Source organism: Malaya genurostris, chromosome 2, assembly GCF_030247185.1.
Source record: "Malaya genurostris strain Urasoe2022 chromosome 2, Malgen_1.1, whole genome shotgun sequence".
In the NCBI taxonomy this organism is placed as follows: domain Eukaryota; kingdom Metazoa; phylum Arthropoda; class Insecta; order Diptera; family Culicidae; genus Malaya; species Malaya genurostris.
Window position 1 is genome coordinate 127,912,642 of NC_080571.1, and position 22,920 is coordinate 127,935,561.

At 35.8% G+C, this 22,920-nt stretch overlaps 1 protein-coding gene across 4 annotated transcripts in view; it reads right to left on the bottom strand.

The window, feature by feature from the left end:
• Nucleotides 1-401: 401 nt before the first annotated feature.
• Nucleotides 402-22,920, bottom strand: part of LOC131427195 (amyloid beta A4 precursor protein-binding family B member 1-interacting protein) — an 80,107-nt gene continuing 57,588 nt past the window's right edge. For 2 of the 4 annotated variants that reach the window (XM_058590176.1, XM_058590177.1), the window contains 3 exons: nucleotides 4,321-5,165; nucleotides 3,868-4,243; nucleotides 402-3,806 (listed from right to left, as the gene is read on the bottom strand). In XM_058590176.1, the coding sequence (XP_058446159.1) occupies nucleotides 2,019-3,806; nucleotides 3,868-4,243; nucleotides 4,321-5,165 (3,009 nt within the window). In that variant the 3' untranslated portion in view covers nucleotides 402-2,018. Of the gene's footprint in view, nucleotides 3,807-3,867; nucleotides 4,244-4,320; nucleotides 5,166-6,691; nucleotides 7,037-22,920 lie in introns of those variants that run through there. The other 2 variants (XM_058590178.1, XM_058590179.1) reach the window with 2 other exon arrangements.

Sequence of the window (22,920 nt, forward strand, 5' to 3'; positions counted from 1 at the left end):
TTATTTCAGTTCCGTGCAATGTCTCAAGATTTCAGATAATCGGAAACAATCGAAATCACCTCTTCTTTCATATCAGTTCATGTTGAGCGGTCTTATACCTCTCGAAAATATTATGTGAGACTATTTCAAACTATTTCTAAGATTGTCCCAATATTTCCAAAAGAGACATGATAAATAATTTTTTTCCACGGATTGTCCAAAACAAATTCCCAAAATAGTATTATAAAATAGCCGTCGCACTAGAGGACCCACTTGAATAAATAATAACAGGAATACTAATCAAATACGGTGAGATTTTGCACCAGTGATTCACGTTTCTGAGAGTTGCATACAAACAAAATACTACACGAACTAGAGATGGTGTTGCGTTTTAACTTGCAAACATTAAAATTAAAAACGAAGAAAAAACGTTTATTTTTTGTTTTTTTGTTTATTTGACGCTGTTCGAACTATTCGCATTCATTACAATGAAGATAGGATTGCGAAGTATTTTACGAGTATAGATAATTATAAAAATTCATAAAATTGAATTTCTGTCATCCATCTTTTTTCCTTAACTTAGTTTCCCTTCAGTTATTTCCATTTCGCTTTTCACTTAACACGATCATCCATATGACATGTGGTTTTATTGAATAGTGAAAAAACTTATAGTATATAGTTGAGACGGTTTGTTTGCTTCCGCTTTGATACATTTATTATATATTTATGTTCCATTCTGTTTCCGACTGTCAGTGTTGTAACGAAAGCAACGTTTTGGTATTCGATCAAGAATACGCTAAGTCTGATTGATTTCCAAATTTTATCCTAACTTTGCGATATAAGCAACATTTAGTGGTTGGCTTTTTCTGCTTATGTTCGATTGTTTAGATTTATTCACCACTTATTTTCATTAGTATTCTTTTAAGAAAGCACCAATTTCTATATTCTTGTTCTATATAATTTATTGTCCAATATGTGGACAGTACAAAACGTTTGATTCAAAAATTGCCTGTGTATATCCATATGTAAAAACTTCGAATATAATTATTGTTTCCCAGATAAGTTTTTTTTTCAATACGTTACCGTTGGTTGCTCTTCTGTAGATGAATGGTAGAATTTACTAGTTGTCGTATAAGAACAATTTAGAGCTAAGCTTGCTGATGTTTAGACCGTTTCTCAAACTAAAAACACGTAACAAATGAGCCATAACAAAGTTTCTTTAAGCTCATACATACTGATCTGTTATATAAATTTGAAAAAAAAAATCCAGATAGTACAAGTTGTTTACAACAATATATGCATTTTTTGCATTTGTTTTTTCAGCCTATGGCACATAATTGTGATTTTTATCAAACCAATAATATATCTTAACTTACGAAAGGAATTCGAAAAATTAAGGTCTGTTATGTATTCATTGATTCAAAATATTGAACGAAAGATGTACACATGTAGATAATATTTATGTCTAATTCATCATCTATAGTTATAAATGAACAAAATTCGATAGAAAAAGATAGATAGTTCAGTTTATGATCGCAAGAAGCATAAAATAAATTGATGCAGTTTTGATAAGCAAATCTATCTTTTTAGTTTGTGTAACATATTTTCAATTTAGTATATTTGCACAATATTTGCGATATTTTCATCAATAAATTATGTTACCATTACCGTAAAACTCATCACAATTATGACTGTTTTGTAATATTGGACAACATCTAGTGTACCCAACAGCATTATGGCGGACTATGTGGTATAGGTCAGCTCTGTATAGTGACCTTTCTCTACGTTTTCGCGAATGTCATATTATGACTAGTTCCAGTCTCTTGCTTCTCTGTTAAACCTGATTGTATCCGGTTAACGTCACCAACTGTACTAACCAAACTCATTAAAATCTAATGCCTCCATCTGCACATAAAACCATTGCATTATTTACATTATACTTCACTAACATTACATGCGGATCCATTACACATCCGTTTGCAATGAACGGTCCTCCGAACTGTCATCAAACAGTCGGAGATCCCGAAAAGGGCCCAATCTTATAATCTTTGCTGCGATGCCGTTGTCGTTAGCTGTGTCTTTTCACTTCGTTTGGGAGGTGGTGGTGGAGGTCGTTTTTTGATCAATCCACTTACTACAAGTTGAGTTTTCGGATAAGTCGGCTCCATCCCCACATTATTTCCTAGATTCTCATATAAACCTTCGGAGCCATAATGTTCTTGGACCCAGTGACTAACATTGGCCGACTCTCTGTAGTAGTGTGATGAATAATTTTCGCTTGGTAAATCTCTGAAACCGAGTACTTCATGTGGAGTTGTAGCAGGCTCTAGTTTACATTTCTGAGCAATCTGCCATTTTTTATTCACTACCCTTTGCAAATCTTTCAGGAAATCTCGCGGAGGATTCGATGCGGAGTCGCTTAATCTTTTCGGCGATGTATAGGAAGTCGATAGACGCGTTGCTTCTGCTCTGGGCGGAGGAGTTGGCGGTGTCGAATAAATATCTCGAGATGATCTGCGTGGCGAATGTGGTAATTCTTGAACTTCATCTTCGAAGCATACCTTCCGCCTAAGAAGCACAGGTGAATCGGCAAAAGAAACATTCTTGGTAGGAGCTGACGATTGAGTTTGAGCTACTAAGACGTCTCCGTTATATGGTGGTGGTGCTTTATAGGGAGGTGCCTTCAAAGCAGATGGTTTCAAAGTCTTGGAGTAGATGGGTTCGACTTTTACACCATTACAGTTAGTAATAGGCGATGGAAGAGTTTGGCTGTTGAACTTCATAATTGATTGTTTAATGCTAATAGTAACTTCAATATTTTCATTTGAAGTTACCGCTTGCGATGTTGTAATAACCGGGGACATTGCTAGTGGCAATGCTTGATATATCATTGTTTTCTCTTCAACAATTGGGAGGGACTGCACGGAGACTACATTTGGTGGGGGTGGGGGTAGGGGCGGCAATGGCATTTGAACACTAACTAATGACAACTGAGATCCACTGAAATTATTATCTAACTCATTTGGTGGAGGTGGCGGGGGAAGTGAATCCAACGATAAACTTGAACCTGAAAAATTTGTGCCGAGATCATCCGGCGGAGGCGGCAGTGAGAATGTTGAATCAGTCATACAAGAAGGCATGGCCTCCAAGGAAGTTACTGGTTTCGTTGGAGTCGGAGGAGTTATACTAGTTCGTTGCGCAGAACTATTTATACTATTCAATAAATTGTTTATGACTAATGTTGGCATCTGTTGTTGATTTACTGGAGTTCCTGGAACGCTATTAGTAGGTGTTGGTGTCGGTGTCGAAGCTGCAGAACTCATACTTTCTACGGACCCACGATTATTCACGGACTTACGTTTAAGTGTTCCACTATTGTTACTCTCTTCACTTCTTCGTCGACTGTGACGCCTAGTTAGAGTTCCTCCTCGCTCCGGTGAGGTAGGTGACGATTCGTTTAATCGCGTAGTTTCGCCTACTTCTTTCAGCTGTCTGGTCATTGAAGTCAACGGTAAGTTTGGTTTCATTGATGGTTTTCGCTTAATTGTTCCAGTAGGGAAATCAGAATCGAAACCGTTGTTCTCATCTGATAAACAACCACTTGAACTGGAACTTGATGCCCGAGATAAACGACCATTATTGTGAACAGGAACTAAATGGTTGGGACCACTACCACTGCTGTTACTACTGCCACTACTGCACTGAGATGGAACTGATGATACTATGCTCCCTATGGATCCACTTCGAGCCGACGAGAGCTTGTCCAATTCTTCCCGGGCTAAATCTTCTGTCAACGATCGATGGTTATCGAGTAATTTCTTACCATACTGAAAAAAAAAGATTCACGTTCATTTTTAAACGAGATCTCAGCCGATTAAAGCAGCTTACCTTGGTAACTCTAATTGCCGTGACCCATGTTTCCAGTGTTGCTGCATCCTCAGCACATAGCATTTTCACTGATCGTATTCCTTTCGCGCTTGGGGGAACTTTGGGGCATCGCAGTGCAAAGGTGAAATCTGTTGGTGCTTTGTGTTTCTTTTTCCAACCCAAACCCCGATAAACTTCATGACCGGCAAACAGTGCCAAGCAAAGAAGATCTTTTACTGAACGCACTTTTTGCTCCTTCGGATAGTAGTGCAGACCAGATGCACGAAGTACGAAATGATACTTTTTCCATCCCTTTTTAGAATCACTCTTCAAATATAGCGGTCCCTCCAGCGGGATTTGATTGGAACTAGAGAAAAATTCATCCAGAAGCATAACCCTGTGAATAACCAAGAAAATAAAAATAACAAGAAATTTTGTTTACAAATGACGAATGCGATTTTTTTAGCTATTTACCTAGTGTGCTCATCATGATCACTCCCAGGGGCCATTTGTGTTCCTGGTAGAAACAATTCTGGTGACTTAAAAAGAGATATCTTGTCGAGACGTTGTAGAAATAAAACTTTATTTTTAGAATCCCTGCTCCACAGCATTAAATTATCGACCAGCAGTTCGTGATCTTCGAATAATCTCTCCATTTGATATTCCGGTAAATGTTCCACAATCGCCCAGCTTGGTTCCATTTGAACGTGGTTCTTATCAGCAAGCAATCGTGTGACATGTCCACAGGTCATAGTTTCGTCCACCAAAAGCGATTTTGATGCGCCATCTGCCGTGAAAGCTTTCACAAAAAGTCGTCGCACTGTAGCTTGCTCCAACTTTTGCAATGCTAGATGAATTTTCGCTTGCTTTCCAGAATCTACTGTAATTTGAACATTCTGTTGCAAATTTTTCAAATGTGAACTTACACTACTGGAAGCCGAGGATTCACTCGACATGAGTGAAACGGTATCACTGAATGCGGAGTCATTGTCCGGACTATCTGTTCTAGGTTCACGTAAACTATTTATGCTTGCAGTACTGTCAGGAACGCTACTGCAACCACTTTCAGAAGATATAGTAGTATTTGTAGCTGCTGAAATCGTGGAATTGGTTCGACAATGACTTCTACCTTGGCGCAATTCACCTCTTTGCTCCAGCAAACTAAGTTCTCCTAGAATCGCATCCAACTCAGCTTCATGTGTTTCCTCCAGGTTCGCCATTGAAAAGCGGTACGAATCGGTGCGTTCGGTAGAGGTATTACTTTTAGGACGTAATCTAGCAACTGATGAGGCAACGGTTGTGTTTGAAATCTCTAAGCCCTGAAATCAGAGGTAGAAATGTTTCCATTTATTGACAATGAACACGAATTGAACATCCACTAGCTATGCTATTTAGAAACTCATAAATGGCAATTATGGGACAATTATGCGTAGAACGGCAGTATATTAATTTGGACATAAGGACAAGCTTAATGAATTTCAAAAAACGTAGTAACTATCATCACTTATTGCATAACCAATTACATAACATATTCTTAAAAGTGTTTCAAAAATTCGCGATTGATTGCCTCTTTTGTAAACTTTATTATTTGTTATAATAATCATCTAAACCATAACGATCGTATAAACTGCAAAAACTGAGACACGGGAAAATGAACAAAAATAATTTAATTTCGATTGCATAAAATATCAATCTCAACGAACTATGTTTGTATCGTTAGTATATTCTCGGATTCAATCTTTATTTACCATGTTTATTGTTTCATTTCGACCAAAACGCTAGAAAGGCCATTGTCATGAGGATTCGATGTAAAACACATTGAAGCTGTTTGAATTGATTATTCACCTGATTTAACATGTTAAGAATGCTTTATTTTTACATGTATACACGAAGCTTCTATTAGTTGTGTGACACATTATTGTCTGTTCACTTTTATCCATATTTGCTTGATTATTGCATAAAAATGCGACTAGTTGAATTAATTGGTCCCATCCGCTTGATATATAACTGAAATACCACCCGGCATATACCGCATATAATTCTCGTTCAACTGCTGCGATGCTCATACGTTTAGCAAAAGTGCCGAGATTAACTGACAATAATTATTTGCATACCAGAGTTGATCAACGTGTACTTAGAGAAACTGTTCAACAGAACAGATACCGCACTATGATCAACGTGGCCAACGAACTGACACATAACTCAGTTTAGTAATAGTCATCATGCATACTTTTTCATTGAATATTATTCTCATAAAATTTTTTATTTGTAATATTTTATTGTTGACATTTTTTTGTATTTCCAACAGGCATTAGTTTTGTGAATTGCCATTATAAGCAAAACTGAAAATCTTGAGACTGCATAATTGTGTTCTAGGTTATTTAGCATGTTTTAAATGCAAGCAGCAATCCAACGAGTGATGAGATGCACCAAAAGCTTTAAAATATATTTTCTCATGCGCGAATAATACAAATGCAGAAGTATTATTTTGTGTGGTGTGTGGCCCATACTCGTTGCTCACTAATGTTCAAAATATATTCGAATCCTTTGATTAATTCGAATAAAATATTTTACATACATAGACATACGTAAGAACTATTATAATGCTATTCTGTACAGGTTATGTAATTACCGATTAAAAAATCTTAGACCATTTGAAAATCCCACTCATGAACATAATGTTATTCCTTGCGATGCAAGGTGAAGTCAATAAGCTTACATCTCACAGCCTATGACCGGTATCAAAATCGACAACTACTAAATGAGTAATTCTCTGAAGGAGAATCTAAAATAATGGAGGTAGCAAATTGCTACATACATTTATGAAACAGAGCTAAAAAACAACCTTGTCTTCCTTGATGTACACTGTCAGATTATTAGTCCGAATGATTTCACTTATCACAAAAACTTACTTTAGCACAAGTATACCGTGATAACTTATAATGGAGGAGCTTGAAATTGAATCTAATTGCGACATTCCCTGTACAAAAGACTCAGACAGTCTGAACATTTTCTCTTCTGAAGTTGTCTGGAAAATATACACCCATCTGCTACACTAAATCGACACAACTCTACTGTCTCTCAGCCAGCATCGTCCCTAAGAGCACAGCAGAGCTACATACAAACGTAGTCCAGATATATCTCATTACACCTACCAATAAACGATTCATATTACTTCCCACGATGCGAAAATGTACAACACAATCACAGCCAAAATATGTTGCCTTAGAGACAGCAGCTGCTACGTTTTGTCCACAGAATTGTTGCCACGGCTCACTATGCTGCCTCAAAGATTGGTCAAATTAGAATACCAGACACACACACTATCGTATTGAGATGTGCACATGACTTTTTCACGTGAACACTAGTACACATAAAAAAGAGATTTTCCCGATCACACATCTGGTTTTTCACCCGCGCCTGTTAGACCTAGATACAGACTCATTCAAATTTCAGCTTAAATGAAACAAAATAAATGTAAAAATTCTCTTAACTGGAAATCGACGCACGCCTTCAGTTTACATTTTGCTTAGAATGTATGGCAATTGTCGTGTTAAAACGAAACCGGGTCATGAAAAGAAACCAACTAAGTTTGAATGGTTCGAGTGCAGACGGGATATTTTTCCGTTCTTCAGCAGTCGCTTTGAAATGTAGTATGCAAACTTCTCTGAGTGAACTAACTTTAACTACCATCTCCATGACGAAAATCGCGATTTAACATGCCGACGATTAAATACAACAGAGAAAAGATTTACTCTCGTTACCCCATATTAGCCATTCACAAAACGCATCTTTAGAACATTGACCAGAGCTGGCGCATCATAGCCGGTATTAGTCCCATTTCATGAAGAAGTAACCAAAATGGATTTACATCTTGATACAAAGGGTGATTTTTTCAAATATGATGCCGAGAAATTTCAAAATTTAACAGCAGATAAGTTGGTGAAATCAGGATCAGTTTGCAATCTTGTTACCAATATAGCTTCGAAACTAGCGTTTTGCAAATGGAGCAATGTTATTGTCTTGACGAAATGCAACGAAGAAGTGAAAATCACAGGAGATATTGAAATTGATGCTTAAACAACGATGCACTCTAGTGAAAAATATAGAACTCAAGTCATTCAGAAAACATCCTGTAGATAAAAACATTTATCGAGCGCTATAGGTACCTTTATTTGTCACCGACATAATAATATTCATGTTACTCAGCGCATGAAGAGCAAATGGGTTGCTGGCGTGTGCCACTTACTATTACCAGAGAGATTATATCCCATCGCACTTCTAATGTGTCATTTGGGTATTTTTTGTAGACCTATCGTCAGTGCCAAACATTCGTAGTAATTCCACGAGTAAACTAAGAAGCGCATGCGTTACCTATGAAATCGATACTCTGCGATGCGGCAATGGCATCATCGTGATAGATGTTATAGGTTCAACCATACTTGGGATTCACGCGCAAAAAATACGCGTCTATTTGAATAATTACTTCAGTCAAAGTTGAATGAAGGGCCGGACAATTTCGAGTGGTTATTTTAATTCAAAAATTCCTTGAAAATGTGTTAAATGAAGAATATTCCAATTTGCAATCACGAGCTTCAGATTCGATAACAGTACGCAAGTTGCACAACAACTTGAATGTTTGTATTAATAGGATAAGGTTTTGCATAAAACCTACAACAAAATATAAATATCAAAACGCAATATAAATAAATATATACTAAAATTACTACTGCTGAATATGTTTTACGCAAAAACTGATTTCGCATTCTTAGGAAAAACCAAACAAGTCAACATAAAAAAATATCTGGATGAGTCATCCAACGTCTCGGTGAATCGAAGAAATCAGTTTTATTTTCATCCCTCCCCAAATCATTCCAGTTGTTTACTCTTCTCTCTTTCATTTGGATTTCGTAATACATCAGCCTTAAATTGGGTACACGTGGACTGCAACCGTATATAAACACAGAGGGGAGTTCCAATAGAATCCCAAATTGCATTTATGTGTGCTAGTCATCATTTAAGACAACCGCAGATACTGTTTCCTGCTCTCTTATGTTTCCAATGGTAGATCGAGACTATGAATTACAGCTACTTAAAACATAATATGAAAAATTCAATTATTTGTCATTTTCATCTATGAGCATCATTCAAATTAAAACATGTGGTTGCATTGTTTATGCTAAAATATTATATTTATAGAAACCTCCTATAAAACACAGCCAGGCGCATACCCAGAAAAAAAATCGGGGGATGTTTCAGAACATGTTGATCAATTTCCATACGTATGGAAATATGTATATATTACTTGAAAAAATTTTGGTTATGAAGTCGTTTGTTGAAAATTATTCATTGTATAATTGCCTTAATTAGAAGAGTGTTCGTAATATAACATTTTTTTAGTTTCGAAGGGGGAAGGCCTGTACACAGCGTTTCTCATATTACCCATATTTTCAGAAATATTACTACTAATATTACTAAAGAATACTTCAAAAAGCTTTTTTATGAATCTTGACTGAAACCAGGAAGTTCATTTGGGCATAAAATAGAATAACTTTTTCAATTTGTAAACAGTGTTGAGCCGAATTTAGAAGATTTTTTCTTTTTTCCACATCGTCGTTCGACGATTTGAAAGCTTAAGTCCTCATCACCTTGTAATTCCGGAATCGGAAGACGGATTCGGAGCTTTCATTAGAATCTAAGTTTATGAAAATTGGTTTTCTGAGAAATCGAAGGCAATATTGGACCACTATTTCCGGAACCGGAAACTGGGAACCATAATATTTGCAGATTACTTCGACATTTTCCAACAAGATCTACAAACTAGAGAAATTTATGAGCAGGGGACGGGTATAGCGTAATAAGTAAGTCGATGCTTGGGTTCGATTCCCGCACATAGGTTCAGAAAGTTTATCTGGCCCGAAGAGGCGCACGACCTTTAGGTTAAAACCTCTATAATCGAAATAAAAAAAATTATGAGCAATTTTCAAGAAAATTTCAGTTCTTTACATGGTCATGGTGCACTCGATTTTCTCAGAGAAAGCTTTTAAAGTAACAATTTTTGTTACGCTAGCTTATTTGTGACTAGTTTGCAACCAGAAATTTCAATGATTGTTACTAACATCTAATCACTTGCGTGACTCAAAAAGCGCAGTTTCTACTAGTTGCTAAGTCGGCTAAAAAAAGAGGTTACAATGTAACCATAACTTGGAAATAACTTATTTTCAAGTAAACTAGTTGAAACGTAGTCACCATCCACATCATGAACATTGAATGAATCCAGAATACTTTTCTATCAGCAATACAAAAGGCAGTAGAGTACTTGATATCACAAACATGATAAAGGTACAAAATTAACAATGATTTCAAAACTGGAGGAATATGATTTTAATTAACTTATGCTTTTTGAAAACCCGAAATAACCCTATGTTCAGCATTCTCAAAATTAATACTTTGAGTACACTAGTTACGGAAGTGCCGGAAAAGCGCTCGTGTGCTCCAAACTGGAAATCACTCTAAAGTTTAAAAAAACGCAAACTCATTTTCAAATAAAAAGTATTATGTTTCCATAAGTCAATGTAGAACTTTATCCAGATCTGGCTTCCAGTTCCGAAAATACAGGGTAGTGTGTATGAAATTGCAACCTGTCATTTAGAGCGATAATTCAAAATACATAAAAATTCTAAACTTGGTTCAAAACTGTTTCAATTCGTAGATTATGCTATTTGCTGGAAAACGAACCGATTTCAGCTATTTCGGTTCCTAGCTCCCGGTTCCGGAAGTACCGGATATAGTAGGCGAAAACTCATAAACGGAGCTTGCTTCATTTTTACAGAAACAGCTAATTTCACAAATTTAGACTTAAATAAAGAGGTCAGCGTCTATAAAAAAGACTGCTTTTAACCTTGGTTCGGATCCTCCGGTTCCGGAGCAACAGGATGGGATGTGTTTAAAATTTTAAACCGTCATTTAGAAAAATCATCCAAAGAAATTATTTTTAAGAATTCCTCAGCTGGCACGGAAGAATAAAACACAACTCGCCTTCACAAACGATGTATACATGCGCGCTATAAAGAAAACGAAAACCAATTAGAATTTCATCCGAATACAACTTTCCGTTTCGGAATTGCGGGGTAAGAGTATTATTTCCCAGAGAAGGTTTAGTCGAATTTTTAAACTTAGGTTTAAGTAGAAGGTGTTATAATCCCAAATACAATTTCTGATTTTCATCTGGATCCGACTTCCGGTTCCGGAACTACTGAGTTAAGCATTAAAAACTGTATATCGCTACCTAAAGCGAAGCAAAAGAGGAAAAATTTCTTTTCAATTAGGTTCAAAACTGTTCCAATTTATTCCATATTTGTTGCTGGTGATACGAACCGACTTCGGCTATTCCGCTCCTCGGAAGTATTGGAAATGGTGGTCAAAAACTACAAACAGGATCTACCTTACTTTTCTTCTAGATGGCCAAATCGATTCGAACTAATTTTTCTTGTTTCTATTTAATGAACACTTGTTTTCGAACTCCATAGTAATATTAATGATGGTAATAGTAATAAGAGAAAAACATCATTGCACAACTAGGTGGATTACAGATGAAAGATTCGAAGAAAACTTGTTTTTATCCACCTAATAGTGCAATGATGCCTTTCCCATAATCGTAATATGAGAAATAGAAGCAAATCAATTAAAAAAAAAATATCTCTATTTTCGGAATTTCCAGAACAGGATACTGGAACGGGTACAGCCGAAGTAAGTTTCTGTGGACATAAAATAACAAGAGCTAGTATTGGGACTACTCCAAAGAAATTTTACGCTTCGTTTTTCTCTATAGAAAGGATATAAAACTGATGAAAAACCAACTTCTGATTGGGACGTTGCCAACATACCGTTTTTTTCATTCTGCTCAATTTTCTAAGACACCGACCATATATTGGTATAAGCAACATAACCGACAAATCACACTATTTTGCGGTCCGCATTCTATTTTTGCTCGTGGAGCCAATGACCAAGTTGTAATAAACTGCTGAATGCAAACATTAGATAAATTTGGAAACCCCGTTTAAGTATTTTTGTATGAGAAAATCGGATAAATTCGTTTATAAATATCTTTTGCCAGATCCGCATAAAAATACTTTGAATGAAAAAATTATATAAAAACTTGACGGGTTCTTTCGAAACAAATGTTCTACGTTCAAAGTTTTGTTGTCCGATTCCCTAAAAGAACCTGATTTCAAAAGATTTCTGCATTGCAAAATCCGTGCTCGACTTCTGTCACTGTTTTCTATCCGATTTTTGCATTTCAAAATTCTTAAACGGGTTTTCCAAAATAAGTTGTTCTTATCCCTTTTTTAATTCAGCCGTTCAAATGTGCTATTGATTCTGCTTTCGTTGAAGTACGCTTTTTGTAATTACCAATATCAATCTGAAGAAACCCGAATGAAATTATGTTCATTTTGTGAATAAATTTTTTAAACATTATTTCAGTAACAATTTATTTATTAAACTGTTTATAAAACAAGAGGAAGGTTTTGAACCAGCATTAGGAAAAAACTCAACAGACCCTTTAAGTCCTTACATATTAGTTTGTGAAAATCATTTCTGCCATCTCTGAGAAAACGGAGTAAGTTCCATTTTGGAGTTTTTGATCATTTTTCTGATGCTTCCGGAATCGGAAACCGGGTACTAGTATAACTGAAGTGATTATATTAGATCGTCGACTAACGCGAATTACAAACTAGGAAAATTTATTGATTAATTTCAAAGAATTTGCTTCTCTATACATGGTCACTAAGAACGAAACACTCTAGAAATTCAAATTTTTCATTTTCACAACGTTAGCATAGATTTTCTATATACAGACAAAAAACCAGTTCACGGAAGTATCACGATAATGGTGTTTTCATCGAAATAGGCCATTCAGATGCAGCACACATCTATTTTTAGTGTTCCTCTTGCCGAAAGTAATCTCCTATGACCCCTGTTGAATTATGCTATGTAGTCAATGCTGGGCTTTGAAGCAATATTATGATCTTGTAGATATTAAAGATGACATTATTTTCTGTATATGTTCAATGCGAATCCGAACACAAACTATCATACAAATCGAGCCTGCCTACAGATATTGCATTTTACCACAAACAACCGCGATCGCCGCCCTTAGTATAGTAGGGTAAGGAAGGTATTTTGGACACTCTTATATTTTGGCTCGCCGTACATATTTCTAGGTGTAATAAAAATGAAGTACATCGCATATCCAAATTTTCAAGATAATTCCATTCATTAAAATATTAGGTATAAATATGAACTTCATTTCGATTACAACCAAAAATATGAACGCCGGGTCAAAATACTTCTGTTACCCTATTTGTGGGTAGAGGTGAATGATCAAGCAACCATATTTCACGTTTGTTGCTTAAACAAACATCGTACATCGAAAATTGTGGCGAGTTCGATACATACACAGAGTGCTGAATAAACATTTTCCTCGATTGTTCCCACCAAGAAATGGGGTAACAAAAGGTATAGCCAATAAGTCACATGAAACACATTCAAACAAAACACTTCAAGCCAGATTTTTACAATTATTTTGTTTAGGAAAGTTATAGATTATTATGGATAGAGATCGTAACTTTTGGAATGCAGAAATGGGTTGAGTTTTTAATGGTAGAAGTTTATGGCATACTGAACGCAGTCTCATGTTATTATGACTGTAGTTACAACCGCCTCCGTGTCGCTCATCGCTCGTCGCATTCGAATCAACAACCATCAGCAGTATTAATTGATGTGGAAAACGTACCGAAGTCTAATGGATTCTGGAAGTGCCCTGCTTTAGCCTTCCCGTTCGAATTCACATCGCAGTAAGGCACGTTGGAGCGCCGCTGCCGTCAATGTTGTTTGGTATCAAAGGCGTATTATGGCTGAAGGGTTCAATAACAAAGTCAGACCAGCCACATCATCTCCGCAGTATTCAACTGCACTGCACCCTGTACCATACTCCATAGCGTGTCGTAATGTGCATGAACTTTTAGTCCGCTGTGCTTTGATCTAGAGACTCAATCGCCCTGACTCACGACACAACAAAGGTCAGATTGCTTCACTTGTTGAGGAAGGAAAACCACGAAAGAGCTGAACCATAATTCATCCTAGTACGTGCAGTGAATTCCCGATCAGAAAAATATATTAAAAAAAAAACAAAATCAAAACTAAATCACGATTTAAAATCTGAATGTTGAGTACATTAAGACATTGGAATAGTAAACTTAAATATAGGAATATCCAATTTTTTTTGCGAAAATTGAGATCTTAAAACGAAAATTTAGATCCATAAAACAAAATTACAGATATAAGATTTTCAAAATAAGTTCAATTGAACAAAAATAGTCGCCTAACTTGAAAAATATTGTACACACTTTTCAAAGCCCTACGTCAAACATAAATCGAAATATATTTTCTTTTAGTGTATCATATCGAAATAATTTCTTATGTAATTTGAATTAAAAACCTAAAAAAAAGATGGTCATTTCGTGTCGGATGAATAATATAACGGCATTACAATCATGCTGGATACTTTTGGTCGGGATGTGGCACTAACTCTTTTATGGTCATCTTTTCATACTTATTTCCAGTGCGGTGAACTCACAAATACTGCCAGTTCAACAATGTAAGCTCGTTCAACTCAATAATGCTCGACATGCCGTAGAGAAAAATATATATTAATATTTCACGTTATTTGGACTGGAACTGTAAATACTAACTTTCTGAAAAGGTGCTGATATCAATGTATATTGGCTTGCTTGTAGCTATGTCATACAAGTTATTTATTCGATTTTCATTTATTTTGTCCTAAAAATTACGGTTATACGGTAAATTTCTTATCGAATTGTTCAATTGCCCGAACAAGTTGATTTTCAATCGACTCAATGAATTAGAGATATAGTACGGGTTTCAACTTTGCTTTGCGTATGCGTAGGTGGACTCTGGCGCCAATTGGCTTGCGCTGCCGACAACAGATAGTCTTCGGAATGAGATTGAACAAAATAAAGAAAACGTCCAACTTATTATATATTGCAGTGTGAATCACAACTGGTGGATGCTTAAACAGAAATGAAGCGCCATCGCAATAGGAATAATCTTTTAAAAAACACGATTTGCATACGAAAATGAAGCCGTTGAAGATATGCATTATCTAGATCAACCTTTTTACTGCGTTATTTATAGTTTTCCGCGGATTCCCACGTTCAAAATTGATTTTGTTCGTTAAAAATAAATGTACACTCTATTTCGAAAATTGCTTAGTATCAACTGAAAAGGACTGAAACTCAAGTTTTAAAAACGACATGATTATTATTTGGGCAAAAACCATTATTATATTAAATTTGAAGCAACATAAAAACACCTTCTGCTGACACAGAAAGATACTATCCTCTAATAGTAATGCAACCAAACACGTTTTTTCAGTACATCCAGAAACACATAAAACTAAGTACCATCAATTCAATTGTCGTTGACCTGCATGATTGAGTCATATTGTGTGTTATATAGTTTTGGAGCATTAGATCGCACCAAAAATTCTCATTGGTAGTTGCATTATATGATACGTCGTCTTAATAATTTGAATAGCCAAAATAGACCTTGCACTTTTCTGTTCATTGCAAAATGTCTAGCAATTCTTAACCATTTATATTCTTTCTGTTTCGCATTTTTTCCAGTTTCTATAATCCCACTTCATAAAATCATTTATGTCACAATTTTGATTTCGCAAGAGGCTTCAAACCTCTATTGTAATGCCTATTTTGCTTCTGCTTGTTTTACCCGTTCACCACATCATAGGTTCACCACTGTGTATTTTAAGAACACTTTCATGGTGCTTTATTTTGATAACACTCAAAGGCCCTTTTTTCGAGCATTAATTGTCGTCAAGGGTGAATGGGTGATGAAAAGAACAACACCTCGCGACTGGTTCTCGCAACACACTGTGCCATAACACCGGTACAGGAAACGCGTTGATATACTGACTGAATGTTGTATCCCCTGCAGCTTTCGTCAGCATATGAACGTATTTCTTTCTCTATTCAATGAGAAACCTTTCAGAGAAAAGAATCTTGCCTAGAACATGTGCTATGCAACTATAGTTTGTAATGACTGAAAACGGTAGGCACGAGATCCAGTAGCAAACTGAACAAGTGACTCGACGATTACAGGTTTAACTGACTTCGACGCATATATGGTTGACAGGAAGTTAATAGAAAATATTGTTATTCAATGTAGGATTTAGCCCCCATGTAAGATTGCGTATTAAATTTAGGAAGCGCAAGAAATAATCGGTAACGGTGGAGAACATACTGAAATTTAAGAAAGTCTATCAGTCGTGGAAGTGTGAGCACAATGCCGTTCACCATTCTAACAAACCGGAAGCACTAATTTAAATATTACTTCATTCTTCAGCCAAAGGATGTAGGTTCTTTCTGCATTGCAATACAACACACATGCTAAATAGTCGTAAATTATTTAAAGCACGAACTCTTAGACTGTGACTTAAACAAATGCTTACGATGTTCGATGTTTGGTGGCGTGAAACTATATGTGGCCCATAGGATATACAAATCGTGAGCATAACCATCTCTGCTGTCACATGCTTTAAATGAAAATTGATATGGACAGCCCACTAGTTATTGATTGGTGTGGGTATAATAAAGAGTAATCATACTCGAATTTCTTCTGCTTTTTATTCTTCTTCTTTTCTTTTTTTTGTTCTTCTACTACTTCTTCCTTCTGATTGGCGTCACCTCACTTGAGATGACACCGATTGATGACACAGCTACTTAGTCTTTATTGACAGTTATTTTTCGTCCGGATTTTCATTTCACGAAAACGTCGCAGTATTGCAACATCGAGTCGTGCGGATAAAAATTATGTCTTTCTCGTGGAATACTCGAATTTAACCGCACGCACTAACGTGCTCACTCGTTGAGTGTTTCACCGAAAGTGACTCGAAATTCACTTCAAACGAACTATATAAAAACAATCGTCTGACAATTGCTTGAACAGCTGATATTTTTCAGGAGAAACACAAGTTCGAAAACAACTTTACTTGTTCAAGAACTTAGTATAGAAACGATAAATTAAAAATTGAGAACGAACCAATTATGACCTTTCGTTTTAATTTTTAGAATAAGTCTTTCTAGAACATTCTATTCTAAATGTAGAATGATCAGAATACGGACGAAATTTCAGTCAACTGTAGATTAAAACGAAAATTTTCGTTGGCACATTTCTAATCAGTATTTTATAGGGTAATGATAAAACTTGAACGAACATTGTTCGAACACCCATGGTATGGTTAAACATGAAAGACCAGTTCTAAACGATACTAATGAAGGTTAATGTATAATTATAATCATACATTTAATTTCGCGAATTTAAAACTTTGGCTATGATCACTATTCAACGACTGCTTGGCACTTGAAGAAAGATGGTGGTTAACGTATTTTTTTAGTAATTTATTTAGCTTGAAATCAAATGAAATAAGAAAGCACACAGAGGAAGCCAAAGTAATAGATTTTCAGCATTTGTATATCCGTCTGGAATTTCTCCTTTTTTGTAATGACAGAAACTCTGTGCATATGATTATCAACTCAAAGAGACGGAAAAATAATAATGATGTAGACATAGGAGCGTAAATGTATTTACTTGCTGACAGGGAATAATAGTAAAAGGAAAACGTCAGATCAGACTGATTTACTATATCATATGCTAATGAGTTTAACAGAAACAACATACATCCTATACATTTCAAAACATATTTTCAAAGATTGGTTAATGGCATACCAACGCCCAAGCTTCCTTCGCGTCTTGCCTGGATTTTAATATCATATTTTGCACTGAGTGATTCTCAAATGATAAACAGCATCCGAACCAAGCAACAACGTGTAGACTAGACTATTCAATTAATGGAAAATGTCACTCCATAATCGAATTATATTAAAACATGATTAAATTGTTGACTGAATAGCGGTTGAAGTGGAAAACAAGACTACTGTGATAAATCAATTAGAGATAGGCGACCGGGAATTGAATGGCATGAGCGCCGATGGCGATGTATGTAAATTTCAACATACCGATACACATTTCGAAAATATCGTGTAAAATATTCGATCGTTAAAAATAATGCATTTTTACAATCGGTTTAAACACAAGAATCATGCATTCTCACACATTCTTAAGTGTTGATAAATGTATTTCCTCGAACAAATTTCAATCATTCTCGTGATTGTGATTTGATGAATTAATATAGAAATCAGTTGAGTTGAGTTGAGTGTGCTTCATCCGGTAACCAGTCAATCATTAGATCGTGCGTTTGTATCGTATCGGTATTTTGTCATCCTACCAACTGCTTCTGTGTTTTAATGTCTTCAATAAATCGGTTGTCATAAGTCATCAATAAAACTTCGGAGAATTTCGTATTGTCTTGCCCCTGCTATCTTATACAGTCGTTTATGTCTGAAGCGATACATACTATTGCCTAGAAATGATATCGAGATTATTAGTCTACTACACTAACTTTTCTAATCTTCTCTGGTTGTTTCTATCTTTGTCGATGCATATTTTGTTTATTTTTGCATCCGCGTGTTGGGATATGAATGAAAGTAACGAATGTCAGAGAAAGTCAGCATTCTACAAAGCAATCTAAGAGAGAGCTACATTTAACATGCAATCAAACTACTAGGAGTGCAGACTTTGGACGATGTTGCCCACGCTGTTTGCGGCTTCCAGATGTGACAAAGAATACATAATTCCATTTCCCTTTCTGAGCCAAAGGACAGGGGAAACAGAAACATTGAGTTAGTTAACATTGAAATCTATGCACACATACATACCACCAATCATGGGAGATTTAATTTCTTCCACATTTCAGCAGGATTGTATCCGATCCGTCATAATCATTGCAATATGCAGAAAAATATAAGAAGTTTTTTTATCCTTTGAGAAATATATTGAGTACTTCATTTATAGTAGTTCCGTACTGAGACGAGGTATTGTGAAAAGGGAAACTACAAAGTATTATTGAACGTTTTTGGATGAAATGGTCCACGTGAACCGTATTATTCCAGAAACACACATCTCACACTTTCAGTTATAAGGTCACATCTGTGTCAAAGTTAGAGAAATTTAGGTGCATTCAAAACTTCGCCGATCGGAGAGTGTATTCTCACCTGACCGAATCAGTTTCGTCGTCTTGGCAATGTGTACAACATCAGTGACGGTACCGATCGGAATCGGAAAGGTTTGAAAATTCCTCAACGGTTCATAAGATGTCAAGTTATCCTTATTCCTTGTAATAATAGTCATCCTTTCCGAAATAAACTCACCGGCTCAGGACGAATGTGATTGGAGACCAATTCCAGACATAAGAATGCTTGAAATCACCTAATGACATGTTATATATTTCAAGTACTATTAGTCATATTCACTCCATGGTCGATATTATAATTTTCATTTTTTACATTTATAGGCGAACGATCGATCTTGGTATGGTCCGACTGTGTCCACCTTCTTTACCTTAAAAGAAGTGTAAATTATCTTCACCAAGCGAGAATACGCGCCCTATAGCTCATCAACCAAAGCCTAGGGACATTGAAAACCATCATCGATTTAATACTAAATCGGAATGCAGTAATTTTTCAATAAGTAAGAGTGTAATTTTAATTTTGTATCAGACCGTGAGCTAAAGCGGAAAAAAATATGCCTCTCGGAGCAAATTGTATTCGTAGTCAAAGTATTGTAGGAAAAGTGACAAGTGAGAATTCAGATTGCCAAGACACCCATAAAGGGGATATATCCCACTAATTGAGTTCCTTCCTATGGTCACGATAAACTTGGTGAGAGCGCTCTGTTTGATTTTATACGTATTTTTTCTTTGGTTTTGTTTTATAATACAGGTTGCTGGCTGATTAAAACTGATTTGAAAATAATGACTTTTTCGTTTTGGAATTGCACTACATCGATACAGCTTACTACACGATACGATTAAAAATTAACGAAAACGATGTGAATATAAAAAGTAGCCCTTGAATACGATACGATTCCATTCCGCAAGGAAACACTGATCTTTTGTAAGGTGTAGCACTGGTGTAGAACAATTGACAAAACGAACGGTTTTAGTACAAAACTCTGCTGTACCGACTTAGTGCGGTTACTAACGTTTTTATTATAATCATTATTTTTATTTTTATTATTATTATTATTATTTTTTGCATTTCTCTATAGAAAAGTGTTAGAATTGCTGGAAAACCAACACTCGAACGAAGCCTCGGAGATAGTGTTCTATACCAATCGAATCAACTCGAGGAGATCGGAAAATGTCTCTTTGTGCACTTTTCGAAGATATTTATATCGCTCAATTTTCTCAGAGATGACTGAACCGATTTTAACAAACTTAAGCTCGTTTGAAAGCTACTATTGGGCAATTGATCAAATTCAAAGATCAAAAAGCTGTCACTTCTGGTTCCGAAGATATGAAGGTATAAGTGACGTAACGTTGTTTTTTCACCCCTCAATGTTGTAAGAGATGACAGACACGATTTCAAGCTAAGGTACTATTGGGCCATTGATCAAGTTTGAAGATCAAATGGCTATGATTCCTGGTTCCGGAAATATAATGGTATAGGTGACGTAGCTTAGGCTTGTTAGGAAGCTACTATTGCACTTTTGATCAAGTTCGAAGACCAAATGACTAAGAAGAAAGGCTATGCAATCACTGTGAAAACCGATTGTTGAATCGAGTGTCCTATATCATTCGAATCAGTTCGTCGAGATCGCAAAATGTCTGTATGTGTGCGTATGCGCGTATGCGTGCGTATGTGTGTATGTGACAAAAATATTCACTCACTTTTCTTTGAGATAGCTGAACCGATTTTCATCAACTAAGGCTCAAATGAAAGCCACTTATGCTCCATAGATTTTTTAAAGTTTCATATAAATCTGACTTCCGGTTCCGGAATTACAGGGTAGCGAGACCAGGAACGACAAATCCTAGAGTTTAATCTTATGAGAGAATGTGCAGATTACAAAATTTTTCAATAATTGAAAAAAACATCTCTAGTTAATAAGTCTGGTAAGTTGACAACCATATAAACTCACATCGGATATACCAGTCCCCGCAATCCGGTTTCGGAAGTACCGGAAACAGTAGACAAAACCCTCCAAAACGGAACTCACTTTTCTCCGAGATGGCTTAACCGATTATACTTTTTTTTTTCTTTTTTTTTCCTGGTATGACTTCCAGTTCCGAAATTACAATTTGATGATGTCAAGCCGTCGTAAATATGGAAAATATGAAAAAAAAAATGTGTAGGTCATGTAAGTTCGGTTATACCCGTCTCAAGAATGCGGTCCCAGAAGTACTGAAAATAGAGATCTAAATATGTCTCAAAACTGTTTCAATATTTACTTTCAGCCCCCAAAGTTTTGTTCTGTAAGTACCTGGAACAGCAGCAAAAATCTTCAAAATGAAGCTCACTGTTATGCTATAATGCCAAAGAAATCTTTGAAACTGGTTTCCGATTTTTTTTATTTTATAGTGTTTTGATTAATTCTGAGAAATATGAATATAATATGAGAAAAGCAGCATTTTAACAGTTGTTTCAACAGCCATGCAATGGTTCTGTACACTCTGAATCGGCTACGAAGCCTGTTGAAACAGAAGGTCAAATTCCACGACAGGAAGGCTTTGCTTTTTTCAACACACGTTGCACGCATTCAGGTATATTTCCCTTTGTTGAAACATGTATATGTACATACGTTCCTGTGTGAAATGCTAGGATGTTTGCCAAAGATTAAAATCGATCATGTAAAATACACACTCAATCTTCGAATTACATGTTAAGGAATTACTTTATATTGGCAATTACGTCATCCGGAAATTTCATATTTTTTCGATTTTTTCTCAGCTCTAAGAAGTAATTCCGCAGAAAAATGGATCAACCATCATGCAAAAATTAATGCGAAAACTCGAAGCGAATGCATCTATTTTCATCATACCCTTAGAGTCAAAGAATCGAGCAGAGACAGCATATCTCACTTTAACTTATGGTTTGAGTATATGAGATGATTACTGGAGTTGAGATTATGAGGTTACCGTCCCCGAAATGGACATTTATATTTAAAAAAATGGTCTGTTTAAAAATGTTTACAAAAAGTTTGTCATAATAGTGTTACCTGTAAATTTTATTATATTTTGGAAAAATATAATCACAATAAAACAATAAATTTTGTTGGAACAACCAGGTCGAAAAACAATAACTGCAAATTTTCAATTCAATGATTGGGGTTTCAATGTTTAACATATAGAATCCCGATTCACTTCTTTTAAAGATGAATTTAGCTAAAACACACACACATTCTGGTTGATGCAGGCTAATTGTACATTAAGGTATCTGACACACAACTCCCTAAAAAACACTTCTTAGTATTCAAAATGCTGGCATATTGTAATGAACTTTTGTACAAAATATTGAAACGAATACAAATGATTCGACTGCTATGGAAGAAACCGTGAGACCGTACATGCTTCATTGCCGTAAGTATTGATAAGCAAATGTCTTGCATAACGAACTTTCATGCGAAATGTCAACAATAAAAATGTTGACGTTTGCTCCACATATAAACAACCAGTGCAAAGTTTGTTGAGACCATTTGACAACGTCTAACGCTAGTTTGTCCTGAGTTGATGTTGCGCAAATCTTTTCATGGTTTTGGTATTGACAGCATTATTGTCATTAATATACATGTACTAACAAAACACCCACACCAGGCAACTTGCTGATTTGAGAGTCTTTCTATACCAGCAGATATTCAAATATAATTCCGAATAAATAACTCTGATCACTTTAAACGAATTCACCGGGAACTCACAATGTGTCCCCAGAAGTTTCACGAAATTCCAAATATACTCTTCAATTGGTGGGTTATTTTTATGCTCCGCAGTGCAATGCATCGATCGAGGCTACCGATCTCATGCAAAACAAAGGATATGTTTTGTTCTTTGCAACAACTTTAGCAGGAACTGTATAGCGA